General features: G+C 43.1%; 1 protein-coding gene across 1 annotated transcript in view; it reads left to right on the top strand.

The window, feature by feature from the left end:
• Positions 1 to 2,648: 2,648 nt before the first annotated feature.
• Positions 2,649 to 20,677, top strand: part of GTF2I (general transcription factor IIi) — a 67,489-nt gene continuing 49,460 nt past the window's right edge. Inside the window, 9 exon segments of the mRNA XM_050714825.1 lie at positions 2,649 to 2,895; positions 3,848 to 3,953; positions 4,946 to 5,084; positions 17,094 to 17,228; positions 17,658 to 17,725; positions 17,727 to 17,842; positions 18,045 to 18,073; positions 19,282 to 19,330; positions 20,088 to 20,131. Coding sequence (XP_050570782.1) covers positions 2,834 to 2,895; positions 3,848 to 3,953; positions 4,946 to 5,084; positions 17,094 to 17,228; positions 17,658 to 17,725; positions 17,727 to 17,842; positions 18,045 to 18,073; positions 19,282 to 19,330; positions 20,088 to 20,131 — 748 coding nt within the window. The 5' untranslated portion in view covers positions 2,649 to 2,833.

Raw genomic sequence — 20,677 nt, 5'->3', positions numbered from 1 at the left:
CCACATCCTCCCCTCCTGCTCCTGCTGGATTATGGCTGGTGGAAATAGTTCCTTCCAAAAACCAGTGGTGTACCTGAAGGGCGAGGTGTCGCGCAGGCCGGCTGCCCTTCTGTTGTTTGTTGTTTCCAGTCCGCATGAGGAGCGGTCTAGTGGCTGCAATTAACCCAAGCCTCTTGCTTATAGAGTATCTGTATAATTTTAAGATTAATGACATAACAAGAAAAAGAGGTCATCGTAACTGGTTGGCTTAGGTCAGAGAACCTTCTCACCCATGGGTGCTGCAGTGAGGGTGGATGTCACCTGGGAAGCCGCATGCAAAGGGGAGGCAGCAGCTTCCATCCTGGTGGTTTCTTTGCTAGGTTATCTCAGAAACATCAGGCTTCACTTCTTCTGAAACAGGATCACTGAACCATATTGTAGGGAAAAATATCAGATTTTTTTTTTTTTTTGGGCCAAGTTCTGTTTAACAAGATTCATTTGCGCTTAACAGCTCGTGAGCGTTAATCTGTGCAGTTACGAGACGGAGCCTCCTGCCCTTCCTCTGCAGGCGGGTGTTCGGGCAGGTCAGCGTGCTGCGCTGACGCCTCGGCCCAGAAGGCAGAGAAGCCAGGGGATAGATATCAGTGAGAGCCAAGCAGCAGCCTGGCTTCCAGTTAGATTTGTAATGTACTCTTTGTGTTCCTTCTCGTTCCAGCTTTGGAATGAAATGCGTGCTCTTGTACTAGAAATAATTCTTTCAATATCGAGCAGCCCGCGGTGAGGCAGCAGAAGCCGGGCTGCTTTCCCCAGGGGAGCCCCGGGTCTTCGGCAGCCATGCGTAAGGATGCGTTCAGCAGGCTCGTGCCCAGCTGTGTTTTGGGGTTCGGTGCCTCCCCGTCGGGGCAGTGGGGTTTGTTTCAGTGCTCCTGCTGGGGTACGGGAGGGGGGAGGCTGCTTGGCTTCCACGGCTGCTTTTCCAGAGAGCAGCAGACAACACACAGATGGATTGCTTTGGGAATGTCCGTGTGCATTACGTCTGGTGAAAAGTAAAAACGCTTCTGAAAAACATATTTTGGGCTCATATTTCCATTATTCTCCAGTGTATATTCTTTATATCCTTAAATAATAATTTTTCTTCATAAAGCTCAACTTTTTGTTTTTTTGTGTGCTGTGTGTTTGGCAAGCAACTGGTAGAGAGAGTATCCGTTACTGGTGGCTTTAACAAGATTGGCACGTGTGCCTCTGTGTGAGCCCAGGGAAGATGGAAATTGGCTTGTGGTTTTGCTCTTTCTTGCCCTGAGTATTCCTAATTTTTGGCTCTCAAAAGTAGAAGCCAGCAGGAAGCACGTGGAGCGGGATGCGTGTTGGTTTGATTTGGCTTCCTGAAAGCTACTGGGTTTAGTCTGTCTTTTTCGTGGTGAAATGAAAACATGGGTTTATTTGCTCTGTGTCACGGTGACCCTCTCATTGGGCAGGAATGGCTAAATGCTACATCCTTGGTACTCTACCAGTGTGTTTTGTAATGATTTGCTCGTTTTTACAGGCCTTGATTTGGACAGGGGTTCATCTTGGCACCGTAAAGCCAAAGGATTTAGGGGCAATTATACCAATATTAAAAAAAATCTTCCAGAGCAGCTAGTAATACGTGATTAATAGGTGCATTACATAGGAGTGCTCAGGCAGCCAGCTTCTGGCTGCTCAGATGGTGTTTAAATTGGCCTTTTTGTGTCATACACGTGTAACACCTCGCTCAGTACCAACCCCAAAGCGTTTGCACGGGGTGCCACGAGCCGTGAGGATCCAAGCTTGGAAACGCAGCCAGGTTCGTTAGGGGTGCTGAACCACAGCCCGCTCCGTGTAACCGCAATAATCGGCGTCCCCCTGTGCGGCTGCGGCCCGGGAGTGATCCCGGGAACTTCTTTGGCCTCTCGTCTGGAGCGGTGCCTGTGCACAGCGGGAAGGAGCTTGTCCTTGGTTGTGCCCAGCCTGAGTTCTCCCATGCAGGAGGGGCTAGGTGCGTGTGTGCGTGCCCCTGCTGGCTTAGGGGGTGTTAAAGGGACCAGAACAACCGCATCAGGCCGCGGGTTGGCATGGGAGAAGGGCTTCATCTTTTATATTGGATTGTTGCTATATCGTCAAAAATCTACCATGGTGTACAAAATCCTAGTTAACATGCTAACTCCAAAGAGTTCCGAAGATGAGCTTGGGAACTCTGTTGGGTCCCAAACTCCGTGAAGACGGATTTTGATGTCACATCAGTCTCCCTTTCACCTCTGACAGTCCCTAGGCCATCCCTCAGCGGCTCCCCCTCCTCTGGCGGGCGGTAATCCCGTCTGCCTCCACATCCCCAGCCCCGCTGGCCTGCCCACAGCTCCTGGCAGCCTTCCCTGGTCATCGGGGTGATCAGCAGTTGGTCTTCCTTTGCGTTCAGTCCCCAAGCTCAGCTCTTTGGCCTCAGGCAGGACCTGTTGTCAGCTCCGGGCTGCGAGAGGTGCCAGCATTTCTCTTTCCTTGCAGACGTCCTCAGACAGCTGCAGGTTACCTGGCTGCAGTTCATCCCCAGCTGTGAAGCTGTTTAAACCTCGCTGGCCGGTCTGGAGAGTCAGAGGGCTGCTGGATGTCTGCTGGGATCACAGAATCATTTAGGTTGGAAGAGACCTCCAAGATCACCTAGTCCAACCTGTTATCTTGTGCCGTTGGTGCTGCAGGGTCCCCCACCCCCTAATTTCTGTTCTGAAGCGCTCTGAGTCCTCTCAAAGGAACAGCTCGATGCCATTTTTCCAATGTGTACACGTATTATCACCTGCAGTGGTTGTTATTCGTGCTGCCCTGACATGCCTGCACACTTCACAGCATGCACATCACCTTGGAGAACCCGAGCTGTGCTGCGAGCCCAGGTTCTGCAGGAGCAGCAAGGTGCTGTCAGCCTCTTGTGAAATGTCTCGTTTATCTCACCTTGACTTCTAGGTGATTTTCTCAAGGTGCATGGAGCTGAGCAGAGCTCCACGCTGCGACTTCTCTCCTCCTGCAGGCATGTCAGCTTATTGCATTAGGTACATGTAAACATCGGTTGCACCATTCCAACAGCAAAACGTGCTCTTAGCAGCTGTCAAAACTTCCTTCTCAATATATTCATTGCTGTCTATAGACAGTTCTGCCAACAAAAGCATAAATGAGTCCTGATTATTACTCAACTAAGTTGAAAGTCCTGACTGGTGTACATAAAATAGGTTTAAATCTTTTCTGTCACTCCTGAAATTTGGTTTTTAATTTTAGCACTTTAATTGGGACTTCTTAGCTATGACATTAATCCTGCAACTGATGAATACACAAATAAAATGTCCTGTTCTGGTTGCTAATACTGTAGTTTGAGGCCGTGATTTTGGGGCAGGGGGTTGTTTTGAGTGAGACAGTGATGAACTTGTACTGAAAATTACAGGGGAGTTGTTCTAATACCTGTGCCACAACTGTTTTTTTGTCGATCCTTTTATCACACCGTTAATTCCAACGTTTTTCATCTCTGGCTATTTGACTGAATTTACACTGATTTTTCTTTCTAAGCACGTCTGTGAACTCTCGCAGTCCAATCAGTTAATATGTGTCTTTCTAGGCACAAAGGGTGTTTGGTCTAGGCATGGCACAGCATTTTAACTTTCAGATGTTTAGCTTCCACTTTGGATGAAACAGCAGAAAGTATAAAAGAACAGAAGAGCGAACACTTGATCCTGTTACTTTCACCCGCATATTTGCTCATGGGGGTGGTTCTGGGTTTTCGAATATATAAATATTTCTTCTCTTGCATGAGGGAGGGCTTAGATTTCTTGCACAGCTCTGTGTATCTGAACAGGTTTTATGTTTGATTTTATAGGAGGAGAATGGCCCAAGCTACAGCGCCAGCAGTGTCCATCCACGATGAGGACTCCTCTGAAAGCAGGATGGTGGTTACGTTCCTCATGTCGGCACTTGAGTCAATGGTTAGTAGGCGAGCTGAGCAGCTGTGTCACAGCTCTGTCTAGGCATGTGCAAGATTACAGCAATATCTTGCCTCCCCCCAGGGAGCTGGAGTGTAATGTTATATCTGTTCCTTAGTGTGTGCTATCCAGCTTCCTGTGGCTCTGCTTGCTTGTGGAAGTTCATGCTAGCAGTCGTCTTGTTTTTTGTTGCGTGGTGTTTCTTGTTTCTTCTTAGCAATAAAACTTTGAATGGGATCTGTATAAGAGAATTGGTTTCAAACCCCCTTTTCCCAAGGGGTATAATCAGCTCCTAAAGGTTTTGCCGCTTCATCTCATGCAGCAACTACCGTGTCTTTCTAGGTTATAGCAAACTCTGAGTTCCTAGGAAAAGTTGACTTTTTATGATCGCTTCTTGATGATTACCCTAACTTTCTCAGGATCTTGCTGTCTCCTTGCACCGTAAGTTTCCTAGCTTCCTTGCCAGCGGTTTCTCCCAGCAGCACACACCTACACGTGTGCAGGGAGGGTGTGATCTTTCCCTTGCTCTGGAGGAATCCACCTGAGCCAGAGCACCGCCGGCAGGACAAAGACTGTGGGCAGTCCTTCCTGCTTGCAACTAAAACAGCACAACTTGTGTTAAGTGTGCTGTGAAAGAACGAGACTCCTGTACACCCTGCTGAAAGCTGGAGTTGGTATAAGACAATATGATTGTTTAGTGGTGAAGTAATAATCTCCAAGAGAGACTAAATCATTTTAATTAGAAACAGTGCAATCTCTGGGTCTAGATGAAGCTAATTTCGCTAAGTGTATCTACAGTGCTTTTCAGATTCCTTGTGGAAAGTACTCCAAACTGTATAAATTATCCTTTGCTGATGGTTGATGTGATGTTACTTGCAGCATCTTTTGAGATGTGAATGCTGGCAGCAGAAGTAATAACTGTTTTAAATGATTCCACATACGTTCTATTGACTATACTTTATTATTATAAACATTTTTGTTTTTTCTTTTTACAGTGCAAAGAACTTGCCAAGTCCAAGGCAGAAGTGGCCTGTATTGCTGTATATGAAACAGACGTATTTGTAGTTGGAACTGAGAGAGGAAGAGCCTTTGTCAACTCTAGGAAAGATTTTCAGAAGGATTTTGTTAAATACTGTAAGTTTCAACATTGTATCTTTGCATTTCACAAGCTTCTTAATGTTTATTGCATGATACTAATATCTTTTGAGAGCAAAGTTCTGTATGTCATGGCTGCATCTTATAACTGCTGGCTGGGGCGAAACCAGATCCTAAAAAGTCATCAGTGACAGTGGTCTTCAGTGCTATTTCAGCTGTGACTGACTTTTTTTTTTTTTTTAGAAGTATGACAAACTAGCAAACAATAGGAAGTGCTATCCAGCCTTACAACATTTTCTGTATTTTGTAGTTCGTGCTAGTTTTCCTTTGTATCCCCCTCCACTAGGTGTGTTTTCCCCTCTCATGAAGGTTAGTCAGGGCACAGAAAAGGTCAGGGACTGTTTCAGTCTACTTGGATGATCCCTGTTCTTCAGATCACTTTGTTTCTCTAAAGCAGATGTGAATTTTTGACAAAAAATTTACATACCTTTCTTGTATCACTATAAGTCACTATAGTATAGATGCATAAAATTACGTCTGCGTTACTTTTGTTCTTTACATCTGTGGGAGGGTGTTTTTTGGTTAATTTCATTTTTATAGTGAAGTGGTGGAACTTTTGTTTATAAAACAGGTTCCATTGTGTACAGGGCAATATTTTGAGTTCACTAGTTCACTTTGAAAGATTCAGTGACTCTTTGGAGATTGTTTGTGCTCGTTTAGCAAAGTGTTGTTGACGGGCACTGCTTGATCAATAACACAGTACCTTTATCTGCCTAAGGGAAGGGAGACAATGCAGGTCGAGAGCAGGATATGAAAGAAGAATCAGTCTGTGAGGGAATTTAGAAAAACAGCTGTAAAATGTTCTGGCTTGACTAATTAAATACTGCTTGCAAAGCAACTATCTTTAATCTGTAACAGAAACATTTACTCCTAAAAATGCTTTTGCTGCTAGCTAAAACACTCCTGAAGGGTTTGTCTGAAGAATTCATTTGTTTTTGCTGGAGCGCTGGATTTGCAGCGGTCACACGCACTTGGACAGTGACTTTCTGTGGGCATAAGTATATTTACTCTAAGGAAAGTTGCTGTAATGTTGGACTGTAATAAAGATATGAACTGATATGAAAATGCAGAATTAGGACCTCAGTGAGGAATCAAAGATAAGATAAATCCATTCCTTTTTGTTTGCCATTTTTGCAGGGTTAGCAGTCTCATACTGGTATTTGTGAAAACTTTTAGCTGAGTAACAGAGGGAAGTTCAGTTTTTTCACCTGTTTTTTGTTTTCAAAGGGTTTCCCTGAGATTTCAGATACTTTGTTTTATCGCCAGTACAGCGGTATCGTAGGCCCTGCAGTGCTGGGGACTCGGCATGCTGTGCACATCTGGTAGAGGAGTAACTGGGTTCTGATGCTCGATCTCTCTGGCTAGATCTGTATTTCTGGTTCTGTACCACGAGGAGCACTGCCTGCTCATCCGTGCTCGTGTGGTTGTACCAGCTGTGATTTCTATAGAGGTGCATGTGTTTATTTAAATCTTACGTAAGTTTGATAATCCTGATCCTTCGCTTTATTCCAGTTACAAGATATTCATACTTGTGCAGCGTGTTTATACTGTCAGGTAGTCAAGATTAAACAATATCCACTTTGAAAACTGTGTTCGTTATGCTTCCCCCCGAACATCATGGGGTAGATCTGTGTGAATAAAGCCAACCAAACCTCGGTCATTGCGTTTGTGGTTTTAAGTGCAAGTCCCCCATAGTTTCTGGGGATCTTAGTGAGGGAGATGTTCTCCTGTTGACAAAAGTGTTGATAATTCCAGAAAACCTGACTTCAAAACACCAGTTTTTAGGAATAGTAGCATTACATATTCCTGGTGATGCTGATTCCATCACCCCCTTTCACAACTTCGAAGACCTCATGAAGTTTATAGTATAGGATTGGTTGGTCTAAGACATAAAACTGTGGAGGCAACAGTTCTATAGTGTGAGTTTCCCCTCACACCTTTGTTTCTTCAGTTAAATATGAAATTTAGCAATAGATGATGATGGTTTCAATTTTATTGTTTTTTTTTTTTTTTTTCAGAAAAATCCAGGAAGGCTGTGGTTCTGTGTTCTTTTAATAAGCTATAGTGACGCCCTTGTTCTTTTGTGATTAATACAAAGGCTTCCAAGAGGTTTTTTAGGTTGCTGTTAAAGTTAAACCTGTATGATTTCAGCTGTGATGTCATTCTCAATATTGTCAGCAACACATGTTCCAAGGACTTGGTATCGACTTGTCTGGATCTTTCTTAAGTATGGAAGCAAGTGTAGTTACTAAGCTATGTCTGACTTCTCTTCGGTGACAAGCCACTGTGTGCATCTCAGAACTGCTTCATTTCCACTTTTCCCGTAGTTCCTTTGTGTAGTTCATGTAAATACGAAGAGTTTTAGAATTTGGAAGGATGAGGCTTCAAACCTGCTGTGTACTTTTTGGTAATGAGTATAACTTAGTGGGCTAAACTGAGAGACGTATGAGGGTTGTGAAGGAAGCAGCATCAGTATTCTCTAGCAGTCTGGGACTGGCTAAAAACCAGTGGTTCATTGAGCAGCAGAGCTGGAGTTTGGTTTCCTGTGGCTGTCATTCACAAAGACTTTCATCCACATGGATTCCCTAATGCTTAGTGGCAGGGGAAGGAGGAAACCCCATGCATACCTCATGTACCTTGTTACCTTAAGAACAGGTGTTAGAAACAGACTATAGCAGTGCTTCCTTTAATATTAGTATATGTCGTGTACTAAATGCTGAAGACCCAGACAAGAGGCATTAGTTATTTAAAATGGGGTCAGATAGTACTCTTCCAAACTGTGCTTAACTAAGATGGCTGTAAACCCTGTGTTTCAGTGAAATCAGATGTTTCAGTTGTGCCTCCTAATGTAGAACTGTATGTGCTTGTATGTGTAACATGTAACATGGGTAACCTGCGGTGTCAGTTATTCTAAGCCAATGTAAGTTTGTTGTGCATAAAAAGGAGATATTCTTGGAGTGCCTGCTCGTACAGAATCTGGACAAGCATGGTACTTATGCACTGTAAGCACCCAAGCTCATACACCTCTTGCCCTAGCAGTACCTCTTTGTTCTAGTTGCTGTTCCCTGCTGAAGTGATTGCACGGCCCATGGCAAGATGAAATGCCTGATTGCTTGGAGCTCTGGGTTATCAGCCATCCTGAACAGAAGCCTGGGGTGCCTCAGGAGTGCTGCTCCCTTCCTGTGTTCATCTTTGTCATCTTGGCAATTTCCCTTGAGGCTTGGTCAAGGTTTGGCACCGGCTCTGTGGAATTCATTCTCATTCAAATGGAGCTGGTGGGGGGTTAAAAAACAAAAGGAGGGGAGAGCAGAAGAGGCCTCAGTTCATCTCTGGGTTGTGTTCGCCTGTCAGAGCGGACTTTGAGAAGAGCTTGTTGACTCAAACACCTTTTTGGTCATCTGCTCTGTACTTGGAAAGAAACAACAAAGCGCTGTGTGATCCATCCCGCCTGCCAAGGAGCTGGTTGTTCTCCAGGAGTCCCAGCGGTCTCTGCTAGCATACCACTGGTACCGGCCGTTGCTCTGTTGGTACGTAGGGTGCATGGAAGCATAGCCTTGCTAGGTCTGCAGCTTTCTGTCAGCTGTCCCCATCATGCTGCTTTTCCCCCTTTGGTGCTAGGGCTTTGGCTCTCTTTTGGCTCACTTGCCTGTGGTGGGGCCGTCTCGCACCTGTGGATTGCTCATCCTGAATGAGAAGTCCTTTATTCTTAGGAGCCTTGGTTTTTCTTCCCAGGTGACCCCACGATTCCGTGCTGATCTTAACACATCTGGTGTGGGCCAGAGTTCTGCTTCGGGTCCTGCTGGAGGCTTTGGCCTAGCCACTCTCCTTACCTGTACCTCCATGTCCATCTAGCCACAGGTTGCAAGAGCTCCTTGTAGCTTCAAGAACGATCAGAATCTGAATGTTTTTGGTGGGCACAGCTGTTTCTCCTGCTCGTGATGAATGAATGCCCCACGATGCTCCAAAGACCTTATAAGAAAGATTGCTCAGCTTTTGCTCACCACTATCTGTGGTATGTGGATTACTGTTCCCTCTTGGATATCCATCATCTTCTCTAGGCAAGTAAAATGACTTGGTCCATAAGTTAGGCTATTGTGGACCTACATGAAGATCTGTGGCACCTGTCTCATAGAATCTGCAGTCTCTGAGTGAATAGAACGCATTAGGTTTTCCAGGGAATTGTTTTCTGACATTGTGCTCTCTTGCTGCTTTGACTTTATAACTAATTTAAAACATCAGCAGTTTAAAGTGTGTGTGTGTGGGGGGGAAGTAAACTAGCAGAACCATGGAAAGCTAGATCTTAATTTTTTTGTTTTGTTTTTTTAAATAAAACTGGCAAGTCTCCAACTGGATTGTCAACTGTTGGACTTAAGGGGCCTGCTGTGATTTCCATCTGAATAACTGAAATTAGCATACCTAGGGCTATGTAGTAACTTGCCCCTATAGTCCAAGGAGAATTAAGCACACCTGGCTGAAGTTACACCATGTTGGGGTTCTTGTAGTAGAAGCTGCTGGCTTCCTATCCTGTAGCTGCAGTTACGGGCATGCAGGGACTGCCGTAATTTGAGGGTTTGGCTTCTACAGAAGCTGCTGTTCCCTGTGCAGGATCTCCCCTCTACAGAGAATGAGCTTTTTATCTTTGTCTAAGAAGGCGGCTAATGCACGAAAATGCTGTAGAGCAATCTTTCGATCTTCAAGGATGGCTGTGCAAAGCTGGACTGCGAGTAGTCAGGTTTGTACATCACGCCTACACCGGAGAGCATTGGTCTGTCATCCATAGCTGTTCATCCCCACAGGCTGGAGATTCCTGTGCAGCATTAAAGCAAACCTGTTACCGCCCTGACCTTGTGTTCCAGGCGGTGTCTTCCTAGCTCTGCCCAGGAGGTACAGCTCACTTCTGTCTCTGCGTTCTGTGTTCCCTTTAAGTTTGCTAGGCAGGGTGCTGTCTGTACTGGACACCAGAGAGTAAAAGTATTGCGGCTCATATCTCAGTTCTTCCTCCCCTCTTTACTTGCTTTCCCGATCTGTTTGTAGGGCTTCTTCTCTAGAAATTCTACTCTTGCTGTTTGTTCTGAGTGACAGACATAGTTTGCCCCTATATTCAGTGTTCAGATTAAATCACCCAGGACAAAGTTACTCAGGTGCTCCAGGAGGCTGCCGTGTGTCCCTAGCTGTGATACCCTACAGCAGAGTGGCAGTGCTCAGTGAGCAGAGCGCGCTTCACCAGGGCTTGGGCCAGTGTCATGCTATCACGGATGCAGTGCCAAGATCCTGGACAGCCGGAAGGTGATCTTAATGCTCCAGATACGCTTTTGTCACAAATGGTGGCACTGCTCCCTTCAAGAGACCTCAGCAGCAGTGAGTAGGAGCTCCGTAGCTGCTCTCTGCGCGAGGACTTTCCTACAGAGGATTCTGTGGCACTGGCTGAAGTCGTGTCCCGTGGAAACTGCAGATGGACGGTACAGCCCCGAGTCCCACTGGTTGGGATGCGGCAGCTTCCTTCTGCCATTCGTTTGCCTGTTGTTATTTGTCCTCCACTGTTTCTTAGTGACAAGAGGCACAAGTACTCCAAATTGCCTGGCTACTGTTCTCTTTTCAAGCTATAAGTATTGTGTGAAAGACAATAGTCAATACTTGCAATTGAGGTTTAAAACATGTCAATATTGTTCATTATATCACAGTCGTTGCAATTACTTCTAATAATGGCAATAAAAAAAGGCAATGCTAGCAACAGAGCCAGATTTACAAAGCAGCGTAGCTGCTTAAAAAATCTGGAGTAGTGCTTTTGAAAGTTTCCATGCCATCTACCTGTAGGCATCTAAATAGCTCATAAATCAGTATTTTTGTCTTGAACTTTGTTTTTTTTTCCTTTGTAGCTGATATTCAAAAAGCATGGCGTAAAAAATCACAACTTCATTTTTTTTAACCAAGCACAGCGAAGTGTATGGGATACTGGTATAAATAAAAGCCTCAAACATGCTAAAGCTCCGACTGGCATGCTTTGCTGCTGTCTTTCAGTTTCTAATGAAGAAGCTAGTTACATGCTTGACCCAGTCTGTGCATCGATACGTACCTTCAGTGTAAGCAGTGTTGAACAGACTGATGATACTGCAGAGCTGAGGACAGCATGCACAGCGCTTGTATTTAGGAGATGATGGGTGGGAGTCAGGCTACGGCAGCGTGAACGTTTATTAACTCAGTAGCTCTGGGTTAATTTTAGCCCTGTGCTTACAGATCTTTAATGAAACCTACCGAGGGTGTCTCTGATCCTGCAGCTTGCTGCTGGGTGTGTGTAACGCTGTCAGGCTGGGCACAGTCCTTCTGTGGGTCTCTATCTGGGTGCTCCAGCAACGATGGAAGCCACGTATGAATACAGCTGACCTGTGTCTTCCGTACCGTTGTGATTACCCCTGGTTATGTTCTGTTAGGATATATATTTCTTGCTTGTTGTGCCTGTGTGAATTCAGAAATGGTCTCTGAACGGGACGGTTAGCTTTTCAGCCACGAAGCAAAATGTTTGCAGTACAGACTGGATCCCCTGACGTGTATGCAAAGAGCCTAATACATTTTTTCAGCATTCCTCTAACAGTAGAGATTATTAGTGGCTCTAACTGCTAATGATCATACCTGTTATAAAATCTAAAGGATAATCGTCTGTGTGTCAGGGCAATAGTGGAAATAGCGTGCTGTAACTGGCTGACATCTTTCTGTGTTGCTCAGAGGCTAATCCCTTGACACTAATGCAGCTAATGTAAAAATACCAGTTCTTTTTTGATGGTGATGCGCCAGTGGGGGAACTGGTTTCCCACAGTTGTTTTCTTTGGCCCTAAGCTATTCTGTGGTCAGCTGAGACTTCCCTGGCTTTTGCTGCTCCTGAAGCTACAGAATCTTTTGGAAGAGAAAAGAATCATTAAATCTTAGGCTTAAATAGCAAGTGAAAGAAAAGCAGTAAGAGCTGGGCTGAGGATTAATCCTGACAAAACACTTGGGGAGCTGCATGCATGCCATCCCTAATCTGTTACCTGCTGTAAATGCAGGTTTTGGGGCTGGGTTCTTGCCTTTTCTAGTATGCTTCAAAGAAAGCATAGCAGCAGAAAAGGATGTTGGAATAGAATTTTAAGGCTGTACTGATCGGGATGTTTCCTGTTACCCCACTAGAGCTGTTTTACACCTCTGTAGCGCTTGACCTCTTTTTTTTTTTCATGCCAGATTTCCTTTCAGCAATTTAGGAGTGGCCTCTTCAAAACAACCTCTGCTGAATGCTTATTCTGCTCGGATATCTGCTGGAACAGGCAATTCCCAGTCAGTCTTAATGGGAGCTCATTCATTTGCGACTCTTGGTTGTGTGCTTGAGTTTTCCTTCTCCCCCCCGTTATTTTTCCTCAGCAGCTGACTTGGAATAATTTCCACTTTGCAAATTGCGAGAAGGGAGGAGACTGACAGCTGCTCCTGGCCACGCTGGCTGTAGCCTGTCCCCATTTCCCAGCCCAACCACAATGGTGCTGGTTAATGATACCGTATTTACTCCTGCGTGGCTGCCACCTTGGAGCTGAGACCTCGCTTCCCTGCTCGTGGAGGGGACCACGTGAGTGCTCCCCTGTCCGTTTCGTGCTCTGTGAGCCAGGTTGCGTCATGCCTTTTTGCATTATGCTTTCTTAGTGGTGTTTTGCCAACCTGGCTGGCTCTGTCTGGAGGTAATTAGGGAACGGTTTCATAATCTTTTTGCTTGAGAGGTGTGGGCATGATAACTGCTCGCTTCCTCTTGTGTATTTCCTTTTCCTGCTCTGTGCAGCTCTCTGCTAAGATGCACTTTTGCTTTGTGCCCAGGGAGGCCTCTATGATTGCAGAACGTTAGCACTGTGGTTTAGTTCTGGGGTGCCTGTCTCCCAAGGAGGTGAACCTGATACACGGAGTGTCCTAATTGCTAAAGGTTACGTGGTACGGTCTCCTTTTCATTTTTGATTAAAAAGCATGAAACCTTATGTTCCTCCTAGGAAGGTGAGATGCCTTCCTGCAGGCATCTTGGCTACTTCCAGCACTCTGGGCTTCTGCTTTCCCAGTCTCTTGAGTTTTTACATCATACTCTGCTTTCACCCCTGCCCCTGTTATTTGGGGGAGTTGCAGTTGTAACCACTTTGATAAACTAGCAGAACTGCGTTCAATCTTGGAATCCCCAAGAGCTTTTTTAGAGACTTGTTTCAATCACTTTGTTTTGTATTTTCAGATTGTAGCTGTGAGTTAGAGCATCCAACTCTGAAGACTTGATCAGTTTATTCACAATAAATCACGTGCTACCAGATTAGTTTATTTAAAGATAACGTTCCCCTAGCACTTACTGCTTGTAACTGCAACTGTTGGGTGACAATAAAACCCAAAGTAATCATCCCCTGTCTTACTGAGAGCTGCTATTTTGCCACTGCTGCCTGCATTTCAGATTACTTAAATGGTTTGGCTCACAGTCCCCTTCTGTCTAACCTTTTTTGAAACACACGTAATGTAATTCTTGAGCTGTCCCATGCTGCACATCTCCTAAACGTTGGTGTGTTCATTAGCTGAACTCTGCGTTAATAATCCAGGTTTTTGTGAAAGGCATGGAACCAGTCCTCATACCTTTTTAGCTTTGCCTTGTGGCCAGCTTTACTGTTTTACTTTTCTCCTTTGTGGTTCTCCTTCTCTTCCTATTTCCCCCCAACTCCCCACGTTGGCAGAAGGGCTTTACCTGAAGAGGATGAGTGCCTGTCCTGGCCAGCTCTGCATTTTCTGATTATCTCCTTTGTAGCCTCCCCCCTTCCCTCCATAGTATCAGGGATTACTGTTTTTACTAAGCTTTACATTACTGGCAGTTTCCCTCAATTTAAAAAATAGTTTATGCCTTTTCGCAAATTCTTAAAATAAAAATAACTTGTGTCTAATTATCTTAAAAGTTTCAAAAATGTATTTTTGTTTTAAAAGATCGCAGGCAGCCCGGACGCCTTTTCTTTCCCCCACCTTCGGCTGTAGCCGTGCCCTAGTCAGCCCTGAGCTCTGTGCTGGTTTACTGGGTTTGTTCAGCGCTTGGCTGGTCTCTTTTGCATCCTTATTAGAGCAGGGGTGATTGGCAGAAGCCTTTCATGCTTCTTTCTGGCTAGCCAGTTAAAGCTTATGAAGCTAGTAACTACTCTTTTTCTCTAAAACAAAATAATTAAAAAAAAAAAAAAAAAAGCTGCTCAAAGTGCAACCACACTTTGGTGGGGACCACCCATCTTGTTGCCTCTAGATGCAAACAAACGAAGTCACTGTAGATAGCTGATCTCTTTCATATTCCCTGGCTCCTACATTCTGCCTCAGGTGATCTGCTTTTCTTGTGGTTGAAGTGATCCTTTGATAAACATGAAATGATTTTTCTTTAATTGGAGGTTATTGTCCAATTTCCTGAACTGTAGAACTGGCTGGGTTTAAAAAGCTCCCACATGAACTGGGTGGATGAAAGGAAGCAAAATGCTTTTAGCTACGTATACGCGCTTTCCCTTTGCTTGTTTGGAGTTACTTTTGGAGCACAATTTTCTAATAAAATACAATTTTCCTTCAGCACCACCACTAAAATACACGTCCCTGAGTGTCATTACAAGGCAGTGGTTGGCCTTAAGTTGCCTCTCGGGCTGTCTGCACATGGATGACATTCATCTTCTTACAGCCATTTCCTGGTTTCCCGTACTTGAGGGATTAAAATCCTCCTGCCGTTACAAGATGCCTTAAATACCATAGGGCTGATTGCCCCTTTGCTGGAGAAGTGTTAAGCTCCATCAGCTCCCAGTAGCAAAAAAAAAAAAAAAAAAAAAAAGATTTTATCATTTTGAATATTCTGTTTGTTGCTCTGTCACAAAAAAAGGAGGGCTTTTCTTTCAAAGCAGCCTATTCAGCCCTTAAAATAAATAAATAAATATATATATTATATATTCTCCTTATGAGGGTGGAGACAGCTGCATGCTGCTTGGGTGCTGTCTTTGCCAGCCCTGTGGCAGGCTGGGCAGGTTGTTCTGTCTAACAAACACCTGGGTAATGCAAGGAGATAAGAGGCACTCAGCCATGTGCAGATGCTTAGTGCAAAATGAGGATTACTGTACTTAGATCAGTGTAGTCCTGCTGAACTTTGCAGAGTAACGTGACTAATCCCACTGTATGCTCCCAGCTGGGAAGAATAAAATTCTTCCACTGTATGTCCTTCCCCACCCTTACGGAGCCTTTTACCTTACAAATATAGCTGGCCCATCTCCATCTTCCCTTCCAAGTCCTGTTCCAGGCATCCCCTCTCCCAAATCTAGCCCGAAACCTCCTTTGTGCCCTGGTAATTTTGGTAAGAGCTGCAGAGCCTTTTAGCTTGTGCAGCCTCTGACCTGCAGAGGTGCCTCTGCCAGCGCTGCCAGCTGCCAGGAGGAGGCAAATGGCTAGTGGGTTTCTAAAACTTGCTGTCTTTTGAGACCTGATGAAAGTTTGTCTTTTTTTTCTTTTTAATTTTCATGGGAATGTGAGCAGTGTTGTCATTTTTGTTTTGCTTATTATTTTTTGAAGGTGTGAGTACACTTTAAAGAGCTACTGACAACGAAGGCATTTCAGTGGATCAGTCGTTATATGAAAAAAGCCAAAAAGCCATGCTGCATGGAAACTAAGACCTTTAATCCCTTAGTCCACAGGCAAACCTTATAAACTGTTGTTAATTAAGCCCTTGTGTTATGGGTGAATAATAATATTCTACTCCCGCGTTATTTTTGTTACGCTAGGTCCTGTCACATCTCAGAGAAGGCAAAAGTTGGGCCTGAAGCGCTGATCTGCTGCTCGGTGTCCCATGGGGATGGGTTTCCAGGGCACAGGATCTGGCCTGTACAGGAAGGAATCGATTCTTTTTTAAAAGAAGAAATGAGTTTTCAAGATGACAAATGCATTTTTACCGTGGAAGTGTTCCCAGTTCATTTCACAACCGTTTATGCTCAGTTCAAAGCGCTGTTTGTTTGTCCCTGTTCACGAGATCACTGCGAGCAGTGCTGGTGGTGCAGGTCCCAACGCTTCACGTCCTTGCTCACGGTGAAATCATGATGCAGTTTCAGCGTTGATTGCACCTAGGAACATAGATCTGTGTCTGTTGCATGTGGGGACATAGATCTTCCTCGCTTTCTCTTTTATCACAGAATCTATCTGTTGTTTCCCCCTCTTTTTGCTGGGTGATTCTCGGTAAAACATTGCAGCAATAAGAAGGGGAGGCTGCAGCCTAAAACAGATCGCTTCTGTTTAAGATCAAAGAGTTGTTATTCTCCTGCTCCTTTTGCAATGACTTTCTCAGAAAACGGAACAAGGTTCAGGACTGAAATCTCCTTTTTATCTGTTCCGTTGGTGGCAGCTTGTTTGCAGCTCCTCCCATCCAGCAGTAAGAGATGTGCTTAGATGTCTTGTGGCAGGTGGAAGAGCTGCGCTGCACAGGAGCTCTTGTGTCAAAAGCCAGATCCCTTCTATAAAAGATCCAGTTAAGCACATAACAGCATAAACAAACAGGTTATAACACAGCTGCTGAATGAGACATCAAGCATGGTGCTAGAGAGCTATGAGACTCCACACAGACATTTTAAATTTTCCTTGGTGACTATATCAGTCCTTTTTTTCTTGGCATTTTTGCCTTTTCTTTCTACTGTATTACACTCTCCTGGGATTTGTAATGTTTTCTGCATCTGCATTCCAAAAAAGGCCTACTCAGTTGTGTCTCTAAATCATTCTTATACCGCAGAGGGTGATATTTACAAAGGTTGTAGGGAAAATAAAATCATTTTGGTGTAAGTTTAAATTTACCCGTTGCTTGTGTGCACAGGTAAGTGCATTTGCCTCTAAGGTGCAGAAGTTCTTACAGCTTCCCAGCAGGAATCACTCTGAAGTGTCTGTAGTCTAAACCGGAGGGACTTGGTACTGGGTTTTTTTTAGTAACTTACTATTTTATTTTGTCTCATTTGTATAAATAAACTTTAGGTGTTACGGAAGAGGAGAGGGCTGCAGAGCTGCAGAAAACAAAGACTGTACCACCTGTAAACAGGCTGACAGTGGATATCATGGAACTGGAAGCTCTCAGAAAGTCTGTAGAGGACTTCTTCTGCTTTTGCTATGGTGGGTGCTTTAAAGTCTTCAAAATACCTGTTCTGGATTTCTAAATTTTTATTCCAGTTGAGAAGGAGGTACTGTACAGTCTTAAACTTTCATCTGTACTGCTGTTAAGGTAATAAGCCTCATTTTTACTAGCTGATTCCAAAGCGTACACATACATTGGATAGTGGTTTGGTTTTTTTAATGTTTTGCAGGTTATGATTTTGGATTATTGCACAGTACAGCCCCTTTAGTTTTGTTTTAAGAAAGCCTCTGTACCTCGGTGGGTTCCAGTGAACGTTGGTGTGTGCAGTACTTGGTTTCCTGCAGAGATTTGCATCTGCATCTTGTTTTCTCTCCTGGTCCTCTCCAAAGTAGTGGGTTTTATGAGGCACAGGTCCTTTTGCTAACCTGCACCCTTCTGACCTTGTAACAATCTCATTTTATTTTTAGGTAAAGCTTTAGGAAAGTCAACAGTAGTACCTGTGCCATACGAGAAGATTCAGAGAGACCAGTCTGCCTGTGGTAGTGCAGGGCCTGCCTGAGGGACTTGCGTTTAAACATCCAGCGAATTATGATGTTTCAACCCTGAAGTGGATTTTGGAAAACAAGTCAGGGATCTCATTTATCATCAAAAGGTTATTTGCTGCCTCCTCTTTTCAGTGTGTCCATTAAGTTATTGTACTTAAATTTGCGTTCATTTTTTAATTAAATACATTGCAGCCTGTTTTGCTTAAGCAGAAGTGTTGCCTTTTTAATTTTATACTCTGCTGTAAATATTGATGTCTCTGCTAAAGCTATGTGTTTTATGTGTTTGTTTTTCCCTTTATTTCCATACAGGCCATTCCTAGAGCCAAAGAAACACCTAGGTAAGTTACTACTTACTCAGACTCAAAAATAGCTTAAAATTCTACTTTCAAAAAGGCAACATCATTTTCTCCAGTACTTGGCAGGACAGCAGTGTAGATGCAAGATTTGGTCATTTGGAGAAAGAGGCAAACTGTGGAAATTCCTAGACTGTGAGTTGCCTCACTCACTTTTGGAACTATAACCTTTTCCTTTATACTTTCTGCTAGGAGCAACTAATTAGAGATAAATTTGTTCTGTTGTGTTCTTTGTCCTTTTACTCAATTTAAATTTAATGTGAATTGGATAGTATCCTAGGGAAAAGAGAAATGAACCGATGAAAGTCTGTGCATTGCATTTTTAGAAGATGCCTAGTCTTTGCTGTGCTCTGTGTTCCAGTATGTAGCTGATTTTGGCATTTATATCTCATTTTAAAAATTGATTTAATCTTATGAAGTGGTTAGGTGTTGCAGTTCCTATGAAAGCCTATACATTTTAAAAAATCTGAGCTAGCGTAGTTTTTTTTTTTAAGAACTCTGTGAAGATTCATTTCTAGCTTTGAAGAAGTCCCTTCCCCTGTTCCAGCTGTGAAATTATTTTGCTTTACTTGCAAGATGTACACGTGAGGATTTGTTTTATGAAGAGGATAAAGCATGTTGTTTACCAGAATCTCTATAGGAATGTAGTCAAAAAAGAAAAATTTCACTTTCTGATGTGCAACAGCTAGTAACTGAAGCTTGATTAGTAAAATCAGAAATGTGTTGCCTGTGCCTAGTAAGAAAACTAGAGAGTAGGGAATTACAGAGATTCCAGTAATTAAATATTTATATTGATAAAGCAAGGTAGGTTTCAGTGAGTGAATGACTTATTGAAAACATAACCCATTTGTGTAGCTGTAATTTAGGAATAAACTGGAATCTCTATAAAACTATCCTCCTCCTTTTAGCAGTTTAGATGAGGGATTTGCTTAGCTTTGTTTCCCAAGATTTTCACTTCAAATCGTGAAAGAGAGCAGTGAGAAGCATACTGATAGGCACATTTGAAGTAATTTTATATCGGTGTTAAATGCAGTTTAAGGAGATCCATCCTTCATATCTGTGTATAGAGAACATATGCACATACCTGCCAAATTTGAACAGGTTTTTGCTTCGTGAAATCAATGTTACATTTTCAATTTGTGTTTAAGGTGAATGGAGTACAGGAAATTCAAAGGTTGTCTTTTAACTTTCAGGAGCTCATATGACAGATCCTTCACATTCAATTATACCTCCAGGTGGAAGGTGAATTTAAAATAATGTAGTTTTTTTGCCTGTCTTTAAATATTTCATCTACTGAGAAACAGACGAGCTTGTGTAGTGTGATTTGATGTTGGTACCAACTGCGTGTTTTCATATAGTTTATCTTAATGTGCCTTCTCTGTCCAACTGACCTTTCGATAACTTTTGCTTGCATGGGATTATAAAAAGCATGAAGTTGAATTTTCTTTCTTTTGACCAATATTTGTGGGGAAGCTGTTACGAATTAAACAGATGGCAAAGTTTCCCCTCAGTTTAATTAGCCCAGCGAGTGTTCTTAATTCACGGTCTGTCAGTCAGGGATGTTTGTCCTGTTGTGTGCTGCCGCAGTGATGGGGAACAGCTGTAATGCTCCTGCCTTCCCCTCCTCAGTTAAAAACCCAATACATATATATTTGTTCTTCAATGAAGAGATTATATGTGGAATAAATCAAAAGTTGGTTAATGTGAAAACAGAGCAAAATGGCAAATGTTTCTGTGGCTCTGAGTGCACTTTTCATTAAATAGTGAACACTCCTGAATATTGTGCACATCCTGAGAATGTAGGGACGGGAGATTCTTCCCCATGCCCTAGAGATAATTCAGATAAGCCAAGATGCAATGTTTTTTACTTCTGTTTTTCTAGTTTGAAAACAATACAGTGAGGTTGATTTTACTAGACAGCTTGTAAAGCTGAAGGAACTTTCCAGAAATGTGATTTTTTTTTTTATAATGTCAGTGTTTGTTTTGTTTATTTTTATAGTTGTCCTCCTATTCAAGTGAAAACGGAACCAAATGAGGATTCTGGTATGTTCAAAATTTTGTCCTCATTTGCAAAAAATGAACAATCAGCTTCTGTTCAGAAGGTTCTATTAAGGAATGATAGGAACATCCAATAAAAGCAGCAAAGAGCCATCACGTGTGAAAAAGAAAAACTTTACTTAAAAATGACTGCTTTCCAGTTGCAGTTTATATATATATATATATTTTTTTTTTTCTTTACCTTAGCTAAAGGTTTCCATTTCTAGATGGAGGAGATTTGTAATATTTTGTAGACTAAAATCATTTCTTTGTAAATACTTGAAAGTGGAGAAGAGGAAGATCCTCAGGTCTTTATTTAGTCCTTATTCAAGACCATTTTATCCCTAATGTGAAGAGAAAAACTTGGTTTATATACAATAATATTACCAGAATATCAAAAATTACAGAATATTGAATGTCATTTTCTAGCTAAGATGGAAATAAATAGCCAGATGTGTTTATTGTTTAAAAAAAAAGAAATCAAGCAATCCTAAGTTACCCTGCTCTTAGGACAGGCTGCTGCAGGGCAGAGTGGTCTGCTGCAGAGCAATG

The sequence above is a fragment of the Cygnus atratus genome, chromosome 20, assembly GCF_013377495.2.
Source record: "Cygnus atratus isolate AKBS03 ecotype Queensland, Australia chromosome 20, CAtr_DNAZoo_HiC_assembly, whole genome shotgun sequence".
Classification (NCBI taxonomy): Eukaryota; Metazoa; Chordata; class Aves; order Anseriformes; family Anatidae; genus Cygnus; species Cygnus atratus.
This window is presented reverse-complemented; position numbering and strand designations above follow the sequence as displayed.